Here is a 17,188-nt window from a genome sequence, read left to right as displayed (position 1 = left end):
GAAAAAACCAGCTTTGATATTTTCCGAGGAACTGTACTTATTACATTAAGAGATATTACAGCAAAGGATGCATAGTTGAGTCGGTAGCGTCGTAGAAGATAATCCATCCAAATGTGATCGAGGCTCAGACTACGATTTCGTGGTTCTTTTTTGAGTTCAGTTTAGAATACACACATCTTTTAAGTGTAAAATTCATCAAATATATGCTAATTAACATGTACCTAATGATTTTAACAAAAATTGCACGTCTTATTTTTTCTCATTAGATATAGCACCCAAAATTCCGGTTTCCATGACAAATACAGGGTGAGTACCTAACATTACCACTGTAAACGCCTCCCAAACCACGACAAACACGGAATAACCAATTCCGCAAACCGAAAGTGAGAAGAGGGGCTGGTATGATTGGTTAATACAAACCACTGAGAAATGCATGTTACTATGATTTTCAACACATACTTATGTTTTTTTAAAGAGGAACTTGTGTTTTAGCACAACTGAAAATAGAAAAAAATACTTGATCAATACTGTTTCTTATACTGAAAAATATTAATTACATCCAGAGTAATTTGTAACGTAAAAGTTGAGGCTTGAATAACTCCTCAGCAGTTCAATCGTGTGTTTCGGAGAGAACCGAATTAATTAGGTTCAAAATGGTTCAAATGGCTCTGAGCACTATGGGACTCAACATCTTAGGTCATAAGTCCCCTAGAACTTAGAACTACTTAAACCTAACTAACCTAAGGACATCACACACATCCATGCCCGAGGCAGGATTCGAACCTGCGACCGTAGCAGTCCTGCGGTTCCGGACTGCAGCGCCAGAACCGCTAGACCACCGCGGCCGGCAAATTAATTAGGGATACAAACAGACCAGTTATGTAACGTAGGTAGAAAAGAGACTTCAACGGCACGTGACGTCCACAAGCTAACATTTTTATTAGTCTTTTTCTCTGAAGAATACTGTACGGCACTGATTTGTTAGAAGAAAATGTATGATAACTTAGTTAAACTTACAAATTTGTGTTTTATTTTCAATCACAGAATGAAAAGAGTGTGTCCCGGCATTTCTGGCCAATAAATGTTCAAAGTGGTGTCCATCATTTGCTGCACACATTTGAAATCTACCGCGTAATGAATGTCTTACACGACACAGTACATCTGGTGTAATGTTGCCACAAGCTGCTTCAATACGATGTTTCATATCTTCTGGGGTTGTAGGCACACCACAGTACACGTTCTCCTTTAATGTACGCCACAGTAAGATGTCTAAAAGTGTAAGATAAGGAGAACGGGCTGGTCAATTTATGCGTCCGCCACGTTCTATGAAATGCCCGTCCAACATTCTGTAAAGGGTCATCCTAGTGTTCATTGCAGAATCTGCAATGTTGATATCACACACGTCTACTCGATTCCATCGGGACATTTTCTAGCAATGTTGGAAGATCATTTTGTAGAAACTCGATGTCTTTTGCAGATCCTCCCGCCGGAGGTGAGAGTCCTCCCTTAGGTATGGGTGTGTGTGTTGTTCTTACCATAAGTTAGTTTAAATTAGTTTAAGTAGACTGTAAGTCTAGGGACCGATAACCTCAGCAGTTTGGTTCCTTAGGATTTCACACACATTTCGATTTTTGCAGCTGTTTGGGTGCCTTCAGTGAAGTGAGGACCAATGAGACGGTCGCCAATTACTCCTCACCATTCATTTACATTCCACGGTCGCTGTCGCTCAACCTGTCAAAGCCAGCGGGGATTGTCCTCGGGCCAGTAATGCATGTTTCTTAAATTCACTGCATCGTGGATTGTGAAACCTGCTTCATCGGTAAACAGTAGAAGTGCAACGCATTCTCTGTTAATGCTTACTGATAGAAATTCACTCGATTTTTAAAGTCATCTCCATATAATTGCTGATGCAGCCACATTGGTACGGGTGAAATTTTTGACGATGAAGTATGCGCATTACACTACTTTGACAAACTGCACTGCCGGCCGGAGTGGCCGAGCGGTTCTAGGTGCTACAGTCTGAAACTGCGCGACCGCTACGGTCGCAGGTTCGAATCCTGCCTCGGGCATGGATGTGTGTGATGTCCTTAGGTTAGTTAGGTTTAAGTAGTTCTAAGTTCTATGGGACTGATGACCTCAGAAGTTAAGTCCCATAGTGCTCAGAGCCATTTGAACCATTTGAACACAGTGTACTACAGTTATTGTGAGTACAAGGGCTAATTCAGCAATCGCTACGTGCAGACACGGAGACAGCCAAATTCGTAAACATACCCCTGCAGATATTGTTTGTTACAACACGCGACTGAGCGTCGTAGGTTTCAAGCGTCAACTTTACGTTACAAATTACTCTGGATGTACGTAACATGGCAGAATGTAACAAACGGCATTGGTTAGGTATTTGTTTCTATTTTCAGTTGTGCTAAAAATAACAACAGATTTCCATTTTAAGAAACATAACTATGTGTTGAAAAATCATACTTCCGTGCATTTCTCAGTGGTTTCTATTAATCAATTACAACAGCCCCTCTCCTGACTTTCGGTCTGCAGAATTGATTATCCAATGTTTGTTGTGGTTTGGGAGGTGTTTCCAGTGGTAATGTTAGGTAACTCACCCTGTATAAATTCTTAATTATTGGTATTTCATAAAAGATTGTTCATAAATGTTGCTTAAATTAAGAAAACATAAATAAAATTCATACGACAAAAATCAAATACTCTTTATGTGGACTATGTCGATTGTTTTATACCGTAGATGTGGTATCTCAGGAGCCGGAGAGATAAGCGTTGTGGAAACAGGAACAACAATAATTTTCACGGCATTGAGCACACCATGGATATGGTGCAGTTTTACAGTTGCCACCGTAACACAGCGATGTGAATCCAGCAGAACTGATCTGGAGCCAAGTTAAGGAATTTGTCGCGAGAAATAACAAGACGTTTAAACTGCCGGACGTAGCAACGGCAAAGCTTTCTCACAGGTCGCTGTCGAATGCTGGCGGGATACAGAACAGCATATCATAAAAGAAGAGGAGAAAATGGGGCGCTTAGCTGGCTTCGTGGGTTCAGTTGTCGATCGACTCATTATCAGTGTAGCAGATGGCAGTTGCGGTACTGAAATGTATTTCGCGTATTCGGATATGGAAGGAATTGAGAGATTACTGGACGACTGACTGTAATACCTTCAGTGGATTCAGTACTTAACTGTACCGTGAAATCCCTGCAATACGCTGTTGCGTCACACATGTCTAGCACAGAACAATTACCATGTGTTTAAGTTGGACACTTTAAACATTCGTGTTTCTAATTACGACACTTCGTTAGTTAAGAAGGAAAGCATGTTGTGCTTTCCGTTTGGTAACCTAAGAAGTGTGTGAAATTGCTGACGATTTTCCAAATATTATTTCTTTCTCTTTAAAAATTAAATGACATTGAACTGTATGTTGTCTCTATCCCGTATCTTTTTACGTCGTAAGTGCTACTACTCACGTCACTGCAAGTTGCGGCCAAGCGGTTCTAGGCGCTTCAACGTGGAACCGCGCGACCGCTACAGGCGCAGGTGCGAATACCACCTCGGGCACGGATGTGTGTGATGTCCTTAGATTAGTTAGGTATAATTAGTTCTAAGCTCTAGGGGACTGATGACCTCAGACGTCAAGTCCCATAGTGCTAAGAGCCATTTTGAACCACTGCAAGTTGAAACCTCCTGGCAGATTAAAACTGTGTGCAGGACCGAGACTGGAACTCGGGATCTTTGCCTTTCGCGGGCAAGTGCTCTACCATCTGAGCTACCCAAGCACGGCTCACGCCCCGTCCTCACAGCTTTACTTCTGCCAGTACCTCGTCTCCTACCTTCCAAACTTTATAGAAGTTCTCCTGCGAACCCTGCGGAACCAGCACTCCTGAAAGAAAGGATATTGCGGAGACATGATTTAGCCACAGCCTAGGGGATGTTTCCACAATGAGCTTTTCACTCTGTAGCGGAGTGTGCGCTGATATGAAACTTCCTGGCAGATTAAAACTGTGTGCCGGACCGAGACTCGAACTCGGGATCTTTGCCTTTCGCGAACAAGTGCTCTACCAACTGAGCTACCGACGCACGAGTCACGCCCCGTCCTCACAGCTTTACTTCTGCCAGTACCTCGTCTCCTACCTTCCAAACATTACAGAAGCTCTCTCGCAGAAGGCAAAAGTCCGGAGTTCGAGTCTCGGTCCGGCACACAGTTTTAATGTGCCAGGAAGGTTCATGTCAGCGCACACTCCGCTGCAGAGTGAAAATCTGATTCTGCGCTGCAAGTTGGTTGGACTAGCTAGCTGACCCGTGCTGCCCAAGTTAAATGCGCCATTAAAGCTGTTGCCCGTATTATCGCTCAGTCGGTGCGCACGTTAAGCACAAAAATGAAAAGTAACATTGTTATTGTCTTGACAGTACTCCAGACAGCTTGGATTGCGCTACACTGGAAACTAAATCCATATGATTCCAGCAACGGCGGGAGAATACATGAGGTTTATTCTTATGATGAACACAGTACAGGCACACGGAAAGAGACTGTATCTTTCTGGCTGGCAGTGCTCAATGGAAAGGGTCGCACAGTTTGGCTGAAAACTGGGCCGCCTTTCTACGTAACGCGGTTAGCACCCATTTGAACACAGGAAAACGTAGTGTACAGTGAGGACTTTTCTAGCCTTCTTCAAAATAAACAGTCGGGAACCGTATTGGCAGTCTGATACAAAACCGCACAGGCCAGTTCGCAGTCGCTGTCCGAACGATAAAAAAGTTCGAAGGCAAAAGCTGGAAGTTGAGAAGAAATGAAGATGCGCACCACTGGACGATCTAGTTGCGCAACGTAGTTACAAAACGCCGGAGGAACTGGCCGACGAAGAAAAGGTGAGAGGAGCCGGCCGGCGGCTGCTACCAGGAAGTCCACTCGCATTCCTGAGCGGCGCGGCGCGAAGAAGGCTGAGCACCCGCGAAAGGGTGGAGCGCGGTGGGACGGGGCGCGCGCGGCCGGGCAGCCAGCCAGCCTTTCCCGTGTCGGCTTTTTGCGCCGCCGGCTCCTCGCCCGCTGGAGCGGAACGGACACAATGTGCGCCGGTGGGACGAGGCGGCGTGCAGGGGCGCGAAAGCGGCGGAGAGCCACGGCGGAGCCCGCTCACCTGGCGCTGGCGCTCTCTGCCCGCCACCGCCCTCACCCCTGCCCCATCGTCCACTCTCCTTACCTTGCTACCAGGACTGTTGACATCTTTAAAAATATCAGGTTTACGATGTATCGATATTTAAAGAAATACCGTTGTAGGCCATCGATGTATCACGAAAGGACTGTCGATGAATCGATATATTGACGGAAAGAATATCGAAGTCCTTCATATAAAAATATCGCTTGCACATTGTAAATATGCTGTACATCGTCAACAACCTAGCAGCCTACCTATCCCCTTAGAGCAAGAACTGAAAGCGAAATGATTCACGTTCACGCTTGGCGATAATCACTTTGCAAACAATGGTAACTGCATGTAAGTGGCACAATAAAAGGTATCTGGTGGGTCCATCGTTCGGTTTAGTCACATATCGGATTTGTCCGGAACACTTAATACCGATTTCCTTGTTTTTTTCATTTCTGCCAACGCTAGCGACCTAGCAGTTGTAGTGTCAACACTGCGTGGTGAAGCTCAAAATTGCGTGGTGAAGCTCAACACTGAAGTTTCTGTCCGTAGCGACGATTGTGTCAGCATTTCCCCACACACGTGTCCGCCCACTGCGAAGAACAATCTTGTCATTTAATGTTTTGGTCATCATTTAAAAAAAAAAATGGCTCTGAGCAATGGGACTTAACTACTGAGGTCATCACTCCCCTAGACTTAGAACTGCTTAAACCTAACTAACCTAAGGACATTACACACATCCATGCCCGAAGCAGGATTCGAACCTGCGACCGTAGCAGCAGCGTGGTTCCGGACTGAAGCGCCTAGAACCGCTCGCCCACTACGGCCGGCAATAAAGGATGCCCCGGAAGGAATCTACATCTACAGCTACATGTACATAATCTACAATTCACGATTAAGTGCCTCGTAGAGGGTTCATCAAACAACCTTCAAGCTAGTTCTCTACCGTTTCACTCTTGAACAGCATGCAGGAAAAAACGAAAACTTAAATCTTTCCGTGCGAGCTCTGAATTCTCTTACAGTATGATGGTCATTTGTCTCTATGTAAGCACCAAAATATTTTCACACCTTGAGAAGAATGTAGGTGATTGAAATCGTGTAAGAAGGTCCTTTCGCAACGAAAAACGCCTTGGTTTTAACGACTGCCACCCCATTTCGCGTATCATATCTGTGGCACTCTCTTCCACATTTCGCGATAGTAGAAAACGAAATGCCCGTCTTTGAACGTCTTCGATGTCCTCCTTGTACCCTATTTGATGCGGATTCCACACCGCACAGCATTACTTCAGAAGAGAGTGGGCAATCGTAGTGTAGGCAGTCTCTTTAGTAACCATGTCACATTTTATGCGTGTTCTGCCAATAAACCGCAGTCTTTGGTTGCATTCTCCACATTATCCATTTGATCGTTCAACTTTTAAGTTATTCGTTCTTGTAATCCCTTGGTATTTAGTAGAATTTACAACCTTTAGATTTGTGTGTTTTTTCCTGTAACCGAAATTTACCGGATTCCTTCTATCGCTCATGTGGATGATTTCACAATTTCCATTATTTAGAGTCAATTGCCACTTATCGCACTATACAGATATCTTGTCTAAATCGTTTTGCAGTTTGTTTTGATCCTCTAATGACTTTATAAGACGGTAAATGACTGTATCATCTGCAAATGGTCTAAGAGGGCTGCTCATATTGTCTTCTACATTGCTTATATAGATCAGGAACTGCAGAGGGCCTATAACACTCCCTTGGGGAACGCCAGATACCACTTCTGTCTTACTCGAAGATTTTCCGTCGATTACTACGTACTGTGACGTTCTGACAGGAAATCACGAATACAGTCGCACTACTGAGAATAATGAATAGTAACAAGAAGAATAAATACCAGCTAGACGACGACATAAAGACGGATACAAATAAAACAGTTTCTGCGTCAGTCACTTGTTTATTTTTCCACTATGCGTTTCGAATGGTTCACACAATCATCTATAGGTGGATAGTTGTTTATCTGCGTGGCTGGTGTTTGGTGTTGGTGAAGAGCACAGACGTCTTTTCACTGTTGCAGACCAAGAGCGGGATATGTTATTTTCCTTTTTTTGAGGGACGGTAGAATTTTAAAAGGTCTGTGTATTGTGGCCTGATGTATATCCTCTCCACTGCACATTACATTTACACTGCCGAGCAAAACACCCCAAACTGACCAAAAACAATGTCACAGACGGTCACTCTGTGAGCCATTGCCTTGATGTTTTGAGTTTAACCCATGATAATTGGCGCAAGGGCTGGTTTTCAGAAAGTACCAGCCAAACACCGGCGACGAAACAGTTTGTCGTGCACCAGGATTAGCACCGGATTAGTCGAGAGCCATCACACAAGCCTGCCGTAAGCATTTCGGGTGCAGAGGTGATTACGACTCAGTGATGACACATTTTAGTGGGAACGTCTCAATACGAGGCTTACTTATGTAGAGCATACCGCAGGTCTGTGAGTACTCTTATTGTGTTTTGCCTTGTCTGCCCGGAGAAAGCCGCCGGCACCTGATACGACTTTCTGTTCGCGTCGCAGCGGCGCTTCCTGTTCCTTGGTGCGGATCGGGTGGTGCTCTTACGAAGCCCAGAAATTAATGCCGTGTAACGAAAAATGGCGACAAATACAGGCGAAAGAATGCAGGTCCTCTCGTCGAATTTAAAATTTGGAAGCAAAGCGAGAGTAGTGTACCTGTCGTAATTGATATGGGAGAGAGGAATTAAATCTAAACCGCCAATTAAGGAGAGTAGAACACTATTCACACTTACGCCTCCTCCCAGCCCCGTAATATAAGTGTAATATATTTTCTACTTTCATTATTAAACGATAGCACTCACTTTGCACTGATGAGACAAAACACTGCTCACAGCAGCGTTGGATGCCGCCTGGTGAAGTGGCAGGCACGTGACGCGGTAAAAAAGTATTAAGCGCAGCAGACACGGACGGAGGATCACCCAAGCGAAGATATGGACTGTAAATGCCGAAATCCATTAAGATAAGGACTTTGACAAGGGCAGATTATTATTACGCAGAGCCTGTGAACGAGTATCTCGAAAACGGCGATGTTGGTCGAATCTTCGCCTGCCAATGTATGAACATCCACGGAAAGAGAGGTGGGACAGTGAAACTACAGCTAGGCGTTAAACGGTCGGATGTCCACGACTGCTCACAGAACATGGGGTTCCGAGAACTGTCTGGTCTGTGAAGTAGGATAGTTGGTAATCTGTGGAGTCTCTCTCGAAAGAACACAATTCTGGTGCACGCATAAGTGTTTTGGAGCACACCATTCGACGTAGATTATTGAACATGAAGCTCTGCAGCAGACCACTGCTATCTGTCTACATGTTGACCTAGCGACGTCATCAGTTACAATTGCAGTGGGCACGGGACCACCGGGATTCGACCGTCGATAAGTGGAAACACGTTGTAAGTAGGCTGTTTATGTTTTCTTTATGTAAGTAGGCTGTTTATGTTTTCTTATTGGCAACGTTACGTAGCGCACTATATGAAAATCACTGGCTGTGCTGTGTGCAGCCTGTGGCTAGTTTGCATTGTTGTCTGCCATTGTAGTGTTAGGCAACGGCAGCTGGATGTGAACAGCGCGTAGCGTTGCGCAGTTGGAGGTGAGCCGCCAGCAGTGGTGGATGTGGGGAGAGAGATGGCGGAAGTTTTGAAATTGAACTGCTATATACACTCCTGGAAATTGAAATAAGAACACCGTGAATTCATTGTCCCAGGAAGGGGAAACTTTATTGACACATTCCTGGGGTCAGATACATCACATGATCACACTGACAGAACCACAGGCACATAGACACAGGCAACAGAGCATGCACAATGTCGGCACTAGTACAGTGTATATCCACCTTTCGCAGCAATGCAGGCTGCTATTCTCCCATGGAGACGATCGTAGAGATGCTGGATGTAGTCCTGTGGAACGGCTTGCCATGCCACTTCCACCTGGCGCCTCAGCTGGACCAGCGTTCGTGCTGGACGTGCAGACCGCGTGAGACGACGCTTCATCCAGTCCCAAACATGCTCAATGGGGGACAGATCCGGAGATCTTGCTGGCCAGGGTAGTTGACTTACACCTTCTAGAGCACGTTGGGTGGCACGGGATACATGCGGACGTGCATTGTCCTGTTGGAACAGCAAGTTCCCTTGCCGGTCTAGGAATGGTAGAACGATGGGTTCGATGACGGTTTGGATGTACCGTGCACTATTCAGTGTCCCCTCGACGATCACCAGTGGTGTACGGCCAGTGTAGGAGATCGCTCCCCACACCATGATGCCGGGTGTTGGCCCTGTGTGCCTCGGTCGTATGCAGTCCTGATTGTGGCGCTCACCTGCACGGCGCCAAACACGCATACGACCATCATTGGCACCAAGGCAGAAGCGACTCTCATCGCTGAAGACGACACGTCTCCATTCGTCCCTCCATTCACGCCTGTCGCGACACCACTGGAGGCGGGCTGCACGATGTTGGGGCGTGAGCGGAAGACGGCCTAACGGTGTGCGGGACCGTAGCCCAGCTTCATGGAGACGGTTGTGAATGGTCCTCGCCGATACCCCAGGAGCAACAGTGTCCCTAATTTGCTGGGAAGTGGCGGTGCGGTCCCCTACGGCACTGCGTAGGATCCTACGGTCTTGGCGTGCATCCGTGCGTCGCTGCGGTCCGGTCCCAGGTCGACGGGCACGTGCACCTTCCGCCGACCACTGGCGACAACATCGATGTACTGTGGAAACCTCACGCCCCACGTGTTGAGCAATTCGGCGGTACGTCCACCCGGCCTCCCGCATGCCCACTACACGCCCTCGCTCAAATTCCGTCAACTGCACATACGGTTCACGTCCACGCTGTCGCGGCATGCTACCAGTGTTAAAGACTGCGATGGAGCTCCGTATGCCACGGCAAACTGGCTGACACTGACGGCGGCGGTGCACAAATGCTGCGCAGCTAGCGCCATTCGACGGCCAACACCGCGGTTCCTGGTGTGTCCGCTGTGCCGTGCGTGTGATCATTGCTTGTACAGCCCTCTCGCAGTGTCCGGAGCAAGTATGGTGGGTCTGACACACCGGTGTCAATGTGTTCTTTTTTCCATTTCCAGGAGTGTATATTATGACTTTTGATGATATTAAGGTAAATACAGTGTCTGTTCTCTATTAAAATTTTTCATTTGCTAACTATGCCTATCAGTAGTTAGTGACTTCCGTAGTTTGAATCTTTTATTTATCTGGCAATCATGGCGCTCGCTGTATTGCAGTAGTTCGAGTAATGAAGATTTTTGTGAGGTAAGTGATTTCTGAAAGGTATAGTTTAATGTTACTCAGGGCCATTCTTTTGCAGGGATCTTTGATAGTCAGATTGCGTTGCGCTAAAAAATATTGTGTCAGGTTAAGCACAGTCGTGTATAAATTGTTCAAAGGGGACGTTTCAGTGTCAGCTCTTTGGGTGAATCACATTTTTGCTACACTAGGTCGATAGTCGTCTCCACAAACGCCGTCATCGAGGTGAACGGCGGTTCGAAACGTGCAGCGTGCCGCAGTCGCAGGCTGGTGGGAGCCGTATTTGCTATGGGAGACATTCTCCTGCGCCTGAATGGGACCTGTGGCAGTAATCGAAGATAAGCCGACAGCTGCAAACAACCTGCATCTCTCTTCGCGCTTGATGTCTGCCCCGACAGCGATGTCATCTTTCAGCATAATTGTCCATGTCTCGGCGCTAGAACCGTGCTACAGTGGTTTGAGGAGCATTATACACCATGTTTATATGGGCTCCCATAACCGGGTTTCGTATACCGATTTCCCAATAAGGAATTTGGTTAGTCATGTAAACACTCCAAAATCGATTCTGGAAATCCGCTTCATTTTGCCGGTTTTCCGCAAACTCAATCGACTTCCGCTACCGTGTAAAATCACAACCATTTTTGAAACGTACTTGGGCTGTCAGGTTATGAGTTGTTAAAAAAAAAAAATCGGCTGATGTGGACGGAGTGACTTTTTGCACAGTGAAGGATACATAGAAATATTACACTGATCATGAAACTGTCTACTTCTAATATTTAATTGAAGAGAAATTGTGCTAACTAAATCGGAAATGGGAAAAGCTGCTTTGCAGCAGCCATATTTAACTGGGCTAAAAATCCGCTTCAGGCCTTAACATGTAAACACGACAACGGAAAACGGTTTTCGAAATTCGGTCTTCGTCTTCCGGAATATATGTTCCCCATAAACGTAGTGATAGTGAACTCAGGTTGTTTCGGCGACCAAATTCGCGTCATATAAATCCTATGGAACCCATCTAGGTCGATATCGGGTGCCATTATCGCATACGCAGATCAGCGGCCCGTTACTTACGCGAATTACATGACCTGTGTTTGGATATCTAATGCCACATACCTCCACAAACCTACCAACAAAGTGTCGGATCTCTGATACGGATAATCAGTGATGTATTTCGTTCCAAAGACGGACAAATAAGCTATTAAGCAGGCGGACATAACGTTTGGCTCATCAGTGTATGTGTGCCGCAGTCCTCTTCTGAAACGACTAAAATTACTGATGTAACTCAAGGTTCTTCCACATGTGAAAAACTGTTCCTACGTACAATACTGTCATGTTCCTAGGAACAAATAGTCTATTCAAATTTAAAATTGTTGGAGCCGAAAATATCTTGTCATTACTGCATTTAATAGTGCGTTAATTATTAGTCTACAACACACCGATCCAATAACCAGTAAGTGAAATCAAATTAAGAAGTATTATAAAAAACTAGATAAAAGTTAAAAATTACTGGCAAGTAACAGTTACTCCCATTTTCAAGATAGGGGAAATTGTTAAGACATTAAAGAAACTCAGTTCATATGCAAATATCACCTGTTGTATGGTAGGAAACTTTCCTCCATTTCAGGGTACAAGATGATGCATGACCGATGAAGTATGGCTTAACTGTCATCATATGTAATTAATTTTAAAAATACACTGGAATTTACTCATTATAAACTCTGCAATTGAAGAATTATCAACATCATTCAAATATCTTTATACATTATACAGCAATTAAATATGTAGAGCTCCTAATATTTACAAACGCTGCACAAAACCAAGTTCATGGCTGATAGCAACAAAAACAGTAGAAAATTCCGGAATCTGCTTATGGCAACTGATCGTGCTCATTCCTTCATGTGATTCTAATATCAGTCACTAGTCTGAAACACCGACCAAGAAACACCATGTGCTCCTAGGTGCACAGGTACAACACTATCCGCTACTAAAAAGTGACTCTACCATTACACGGGACAAGAAAGGAAAATCAATAGAAAAATGTTGCGAAACTGAAGTAATAAAAAAATGGCTCTGAGCACTATGGGACTTAACATCTGAGGTCATCAGTCCCCTAGAACTTAGAACTACTTAAACCTAACTAACCTAAGGACATCACACACATCTATGCCCGAGGCAGGATTCGAACCTGCGACCGTAGCAACAGCTCGGTTCCGGACTGAAGCGCCTAGAACCGCTCAGTCACAACGGCCGGCTCAGAGCCATTTGAACCATTTTTTCTTCTACAGAAAGCTCTTTGCTTTCCAAATTCTGAGAGGTAGTATGGACTAAAACAAGAAAAAATTGTCCAGTAGACATGAGCTCTAAAATGCATACCTGAAGAGCTACGAATACTTTTTCTTCATCGATACTGTGAATACATCTCTCCTACTGAACAAGCGTCCATAGGTCGTAAGGTGTACATTTTAAAGCGCATGTTTGCTAGACTCTTTTGCTTCGAACGATTGTTCTGTTGTATCCCTGAATATTGACGATTCCTGATGGGACACCCTGTTTAATTAGAGCCATGATGCAAAACTATGACAGTAAAGAAGAATATTTTACATGGAAAGCACACTGCTTTCAAGGAGTAAGAAAAGTGAGGTAGGAAAAGAAGAACTTGGGTGTCTGAACTTCTACGACAGTGTGAAATGCGTGGACGTAGTGAACTTAATACCGCATTGCAGCGCCGGCTTTCCTAAGCATTATTCCCAAACTTTGCACATATGCCGGTTGACGTCTTTCACTGCCTTATCACTACAAGTGAGGAGTAATTTTAAAGCACAGCACTAATCGCCGACGACCAAGACAACCCCATGGTTATTATCAATTGGAAAAATTTAGTTTTAGTCATTGTTGCGCAATTCAATAGCTGCTAGTTAAAGTACATCTTAGTTTCTGATGTTTGCAGTGACATATGCCAATCTCTTCAAAGATTTTATTCAAGCGCGTATAAGGAAGATAACGTCAGTAAAATAAGATTAATGAAACATGAAATATACGTAGGACTTGTCTCAGAGGCTACTTGATTAAGACTGCCACAGGTTGTTGGAGGGCCGACTGCTTGATCCCGAATAAATCGTTTTTACTTATCATCAAAAGTAACAGTAACACATGTCATGTAGCTGCAGCTACAATGAGCGTAAGCAACAAGTACGATGACGTCTTTCGTATATTTTTAATTGTAATCAGCGTAACAGGAATTTTCGCTTGTGTTGTTTTCAAATAAATTTATTCTGCATTTCCTTTTTAATAAAAAGAAATACAAATCTTGTACTTATTCACTGCTTATCGGGCGTTTAATGAATTTTTCGTCTTTCTTTTGTCACCTTTTGGAGGACGTAAAACTCTAATCTTCCTTCCTTCCTTCCTTCCCTGAGAGCTTTTTCAATTATCTGCCAGTCATACGTATATTCTTTTCAGACCACTTCATGGCTAACGCAACTCATCTCAACAACAAAATAAATAAGGTAGGAGATGAAAGGTTTCTGTACGGCCCAAGAGGAGAGGACGCGAACTTAGATTGATGGATCACTAAAAGACCCGACATGCAGCAGACCGCGATCGAACACTAGCGAGATCGTACCCAACACGACCAAACGCAGTTCGTTCGCGCTCGCCTACCGTTTGTATCAGAGAGAATGCTCGTTCACATGTGTTCGCTTGATGTAAATCAGACTTAAGTTGTCATTCTTATCGCCCTGCACACGTGGCAGGGACTGGAAGAAATCCAAAAAAGTAATATCACACGAAGTATTCTCTCCCACGTGTGGTTTGAAGAGGCTATAGTCATAATTACCGACATCCGCAGTTTTGATGCTGAAGCGTAGGAGGAGTGCAAGAAAAGTAATGAGCCTGGCAACACTGCGAGCGATCTGGCAACACTGTATTTTTCTGCTTGTGTAGACCGGTATGTCCATCCCTTCCAGGTGCTCAGTCTGAGTTTCAGCTCCATACAATACTTCACGTAACTTTTGAGACGGCCATTTTTCGCTGGCACATATCATTTTTTCGAAGATGAGGGAGACCTTCAACTTCAAAAACGGACGAAAACGTCGAACGCCTGGGTGGTCTTGTGAGAGCAGATCGACGTTTAACAATAAAGACGATGGGTAGTCTGTTAAACACTGTCACTGTACATCAAATACCGTCCATAGTTTTGCACATGTGAAAGGTTTGTGCCAAAATGGTGCACAAAAGCCTCACGACTGAGCAGAAGGGCTATCAAAGAAATGTGTGCGTAGATCTTCTTGAGAGAAATGTCAATGACCATGAATGTATCAGTCGTTTGATCACAGGTAACGAATCTGGGATATTTGAGTGCATCCTGAGATAAAATGGCAAAGTGAGAAGTGGCACACTGAGACCTCATCTACAGAAAAAACTAGAATGAGCAAATCAAAGCTCAAAACAATGCTGATCTGCTTGATTGACATTAGGGATATCGTTCATAAAGAATTTGTTCTTCCAGGACAAACTGCCAACCACGTGTTTTACAAAGATGTCCTTGTAAGGCACAGGGAAAGACTGAAGCTAGTGAGACCAGATATTGCAAACAAGTGAATGCTCCATCATGACAACGCCCGATGTCACACTACCGCTTCCATCACGGAATTTTTTACCTCAACAGGCATTCCTGCTCTTCCACAGAAGTCGCGAGTGTTAGCCGCGTTGTTCAGGGCGTCCTATCACGGTTCGCGCGGCTTCCCCTGTCGGAGGTCCGAGTCCTCCCTCGGGCATGGGTGTGTGTGTGTGTGTGTTGTCCTTAGCGTAAGTTAAAGTGTGTAAGCTTAGGGACTGATGACCTCAGCAGTTTGGTCCCATAAGCTCTTACCTCAAATTTCCAAATTTTTTCTTCCACAGTCTCTCGTATCCACCTGTTCTGAGTCCTTAGGACTTTTTTCTTTTCTCGAAACCAAACAAATGTCCAAAAAGGCATCATTTTGGGACTGTGGAGGACATTCAATAGAATGTGACGGACGTGTTAAAGGCTCTACGAATAGATAAGCGTTTCAGCGCTGCTACCATGACTGGCAACAACGACTCCACCGATATATAGCTGCCGAAGGGAGCTACGTTGAAGCGGAAAATATTGTTCAAAAATGGTTCAAATGGCTCCGAGCACTATGGGACTTAACTGCTGTGGTCATCAGTCCCCTAGAACTTAGAACTACTTAAACCTAACTAACCTAAGGACATCACGAACATCCATGCCCGAGGCAGGATTCGAACCTGCGACCGTAGCGGTCGCACAGTTCCAGACTGAAGCGCCTAGAACCGCTCGGCCACTCCAGCCGGCTAGAAAATATTGTTGTTTGGAAAAAATAGAAACTTTAGTAGGCAAAATAAATCAGTCTCATTACTTTTATCACACACCTAGGAGCTTCAGTCTGGAAACACGCGACCGCTACGGTCGCAGGTTCGAATCCTGCCTCGGGCATGGATGTGTGTGATGTCCTTAGGTTAGTTAGGTTTAAGTCGTTCTAAGTTCTAGGGGACTGATGACCTCAGATGTTGAGTCTCATAGTGCTCAGAGCCATTTGAACCATTTTGAACTTATCCGTTGCCACGCCCAGAGGATCTCAGGAACAAATTACGCGCTGGACGCTACTTTCCAAAAACTGATTTTTTGAACACACCTCGTAAACAAAAATACCACTCTTGACAGGCGAGCAGGAATAATATGCATAGGCGCTTCAGTAATCAGCTGCCATCGAGAAAAAAATATCGCTAGTGCAAACATGGCTTCGCTTTATAAGACAAAACATTTTCATTGCAAAACAGATCAGGTAATTGAATTTTCTCATTATGAGAATATTGAAGGGCGATCTGCTTTAATTGTCAAAAACCGTTCAAAAGCTAAAAACACACAAGATATTCTTTATTATTGAAAAGAACGAGTTTCAACAGTCTTAGCAGTCATCTTCAGGTCATACAAACTTTTTTGTTACAAAACATGTTCATTTTACCCCGAATCTCGTGCACAAGATGTCAAGTGGATAAAACTCAGCACATTACCAACATTAGTCAGGGTAAAATATTTAAAAACATGCAAGGTGCTGTGTAGTTTTAAATAGTCTAGCGATGGCAAACGTTTATAATGTGCTGAGTTTTATGCACTTGACATGAGGTTCAGTGTAAAATGAACATGTTTTACTACAAAAGAGATGTTTAAGACCTGAAGATGACAGCTAAGACTCTCGAAACTGTCTTGAATTAAGATGTGCTTTGTGCGATCTTGGCTTTTCAGCGGTTTTTAATAGATCAATTAATCCGTAAACGTGCTGCCACTCACCGCGCACAGGAGCGCTAGCACGGCCGGTGGGCCGCTTCTGGTGGCCATGGCTGCGGTGTGCGGACTGCAGGGCGCTGGCCCGCAGCGCCGCTCTTATAACGGACGGACCCCCTCCTGGCTGTGGGCGCCCGCCGCAGCCGGTGTCTCTGCGACCGGCCTCTCACGTCTGCATACCACTGGGGAGACGACTCCGTCGGCTCCGCACAGACGAGCTCATCCTCGTGTGCCCAACTTTGCGCCTGAACAGAGTAAAGCGCCGTGAAATCAAGTAGGGACTGACCTCACTGTGTTGTTCTGAATGAACTTAGGCTTCATAGTCGAGAGTGAATAATTCCACTAGTGGGATACTGGGGTGGAAATAATTAAGGAGCTCCGGAAAGGCTCAAAATC

At 44.9% G+C, this 17,188-nt stretch overlaps 1 protein-coding gene across 2 annotated transcripts in view; it reads right to left on the bottom strand.

Moving 5' to 3' along the window:
* LOC126094084 (keratin, type I cytoskeletal 9-like) overlaps positions 1-16,852 on the bottom strand; it is a 93,527-nt gene extending 76,675 nt beyond the window's left edge. For both annotated transcript variants that reach the window (XM_049908768.1, XM_049908769.1), the window contains exon 1: positions 16,799-16,852. In XM_049908768.1, coding sequence (XP_049764725.1) covers positions 16,799-16,846 — 48 coding nt within the window. In that variant the 5' untranslated portion in view covers positions 16,847-16,852. The remainder of the gene's footprint in view (positions 1-16,798) is intronic.
* Positions 16,853-17,188: the final 336 nt, after the last annotated feature.

Source organism: Schistocerca cancellata, chromosome 1 (genome assembly GCF_023864275.1).
Source record: "Schistocerca cancellata isolate TAMUIC-IGC-003103 chromosome 1, iqSchCanc2.1, whole genome shotgun sequence".
Taxonomy (NCBI): domain Eukaryota; kingdom Metazoa; phylum Arthropoda; class Insecta; order Orthoptera; family Acrididae; genus Schistocerca; species Schistocerca cancellata.
This window is presented reverse-complemented; position numbering and strand designations above follow the sequence as displayed.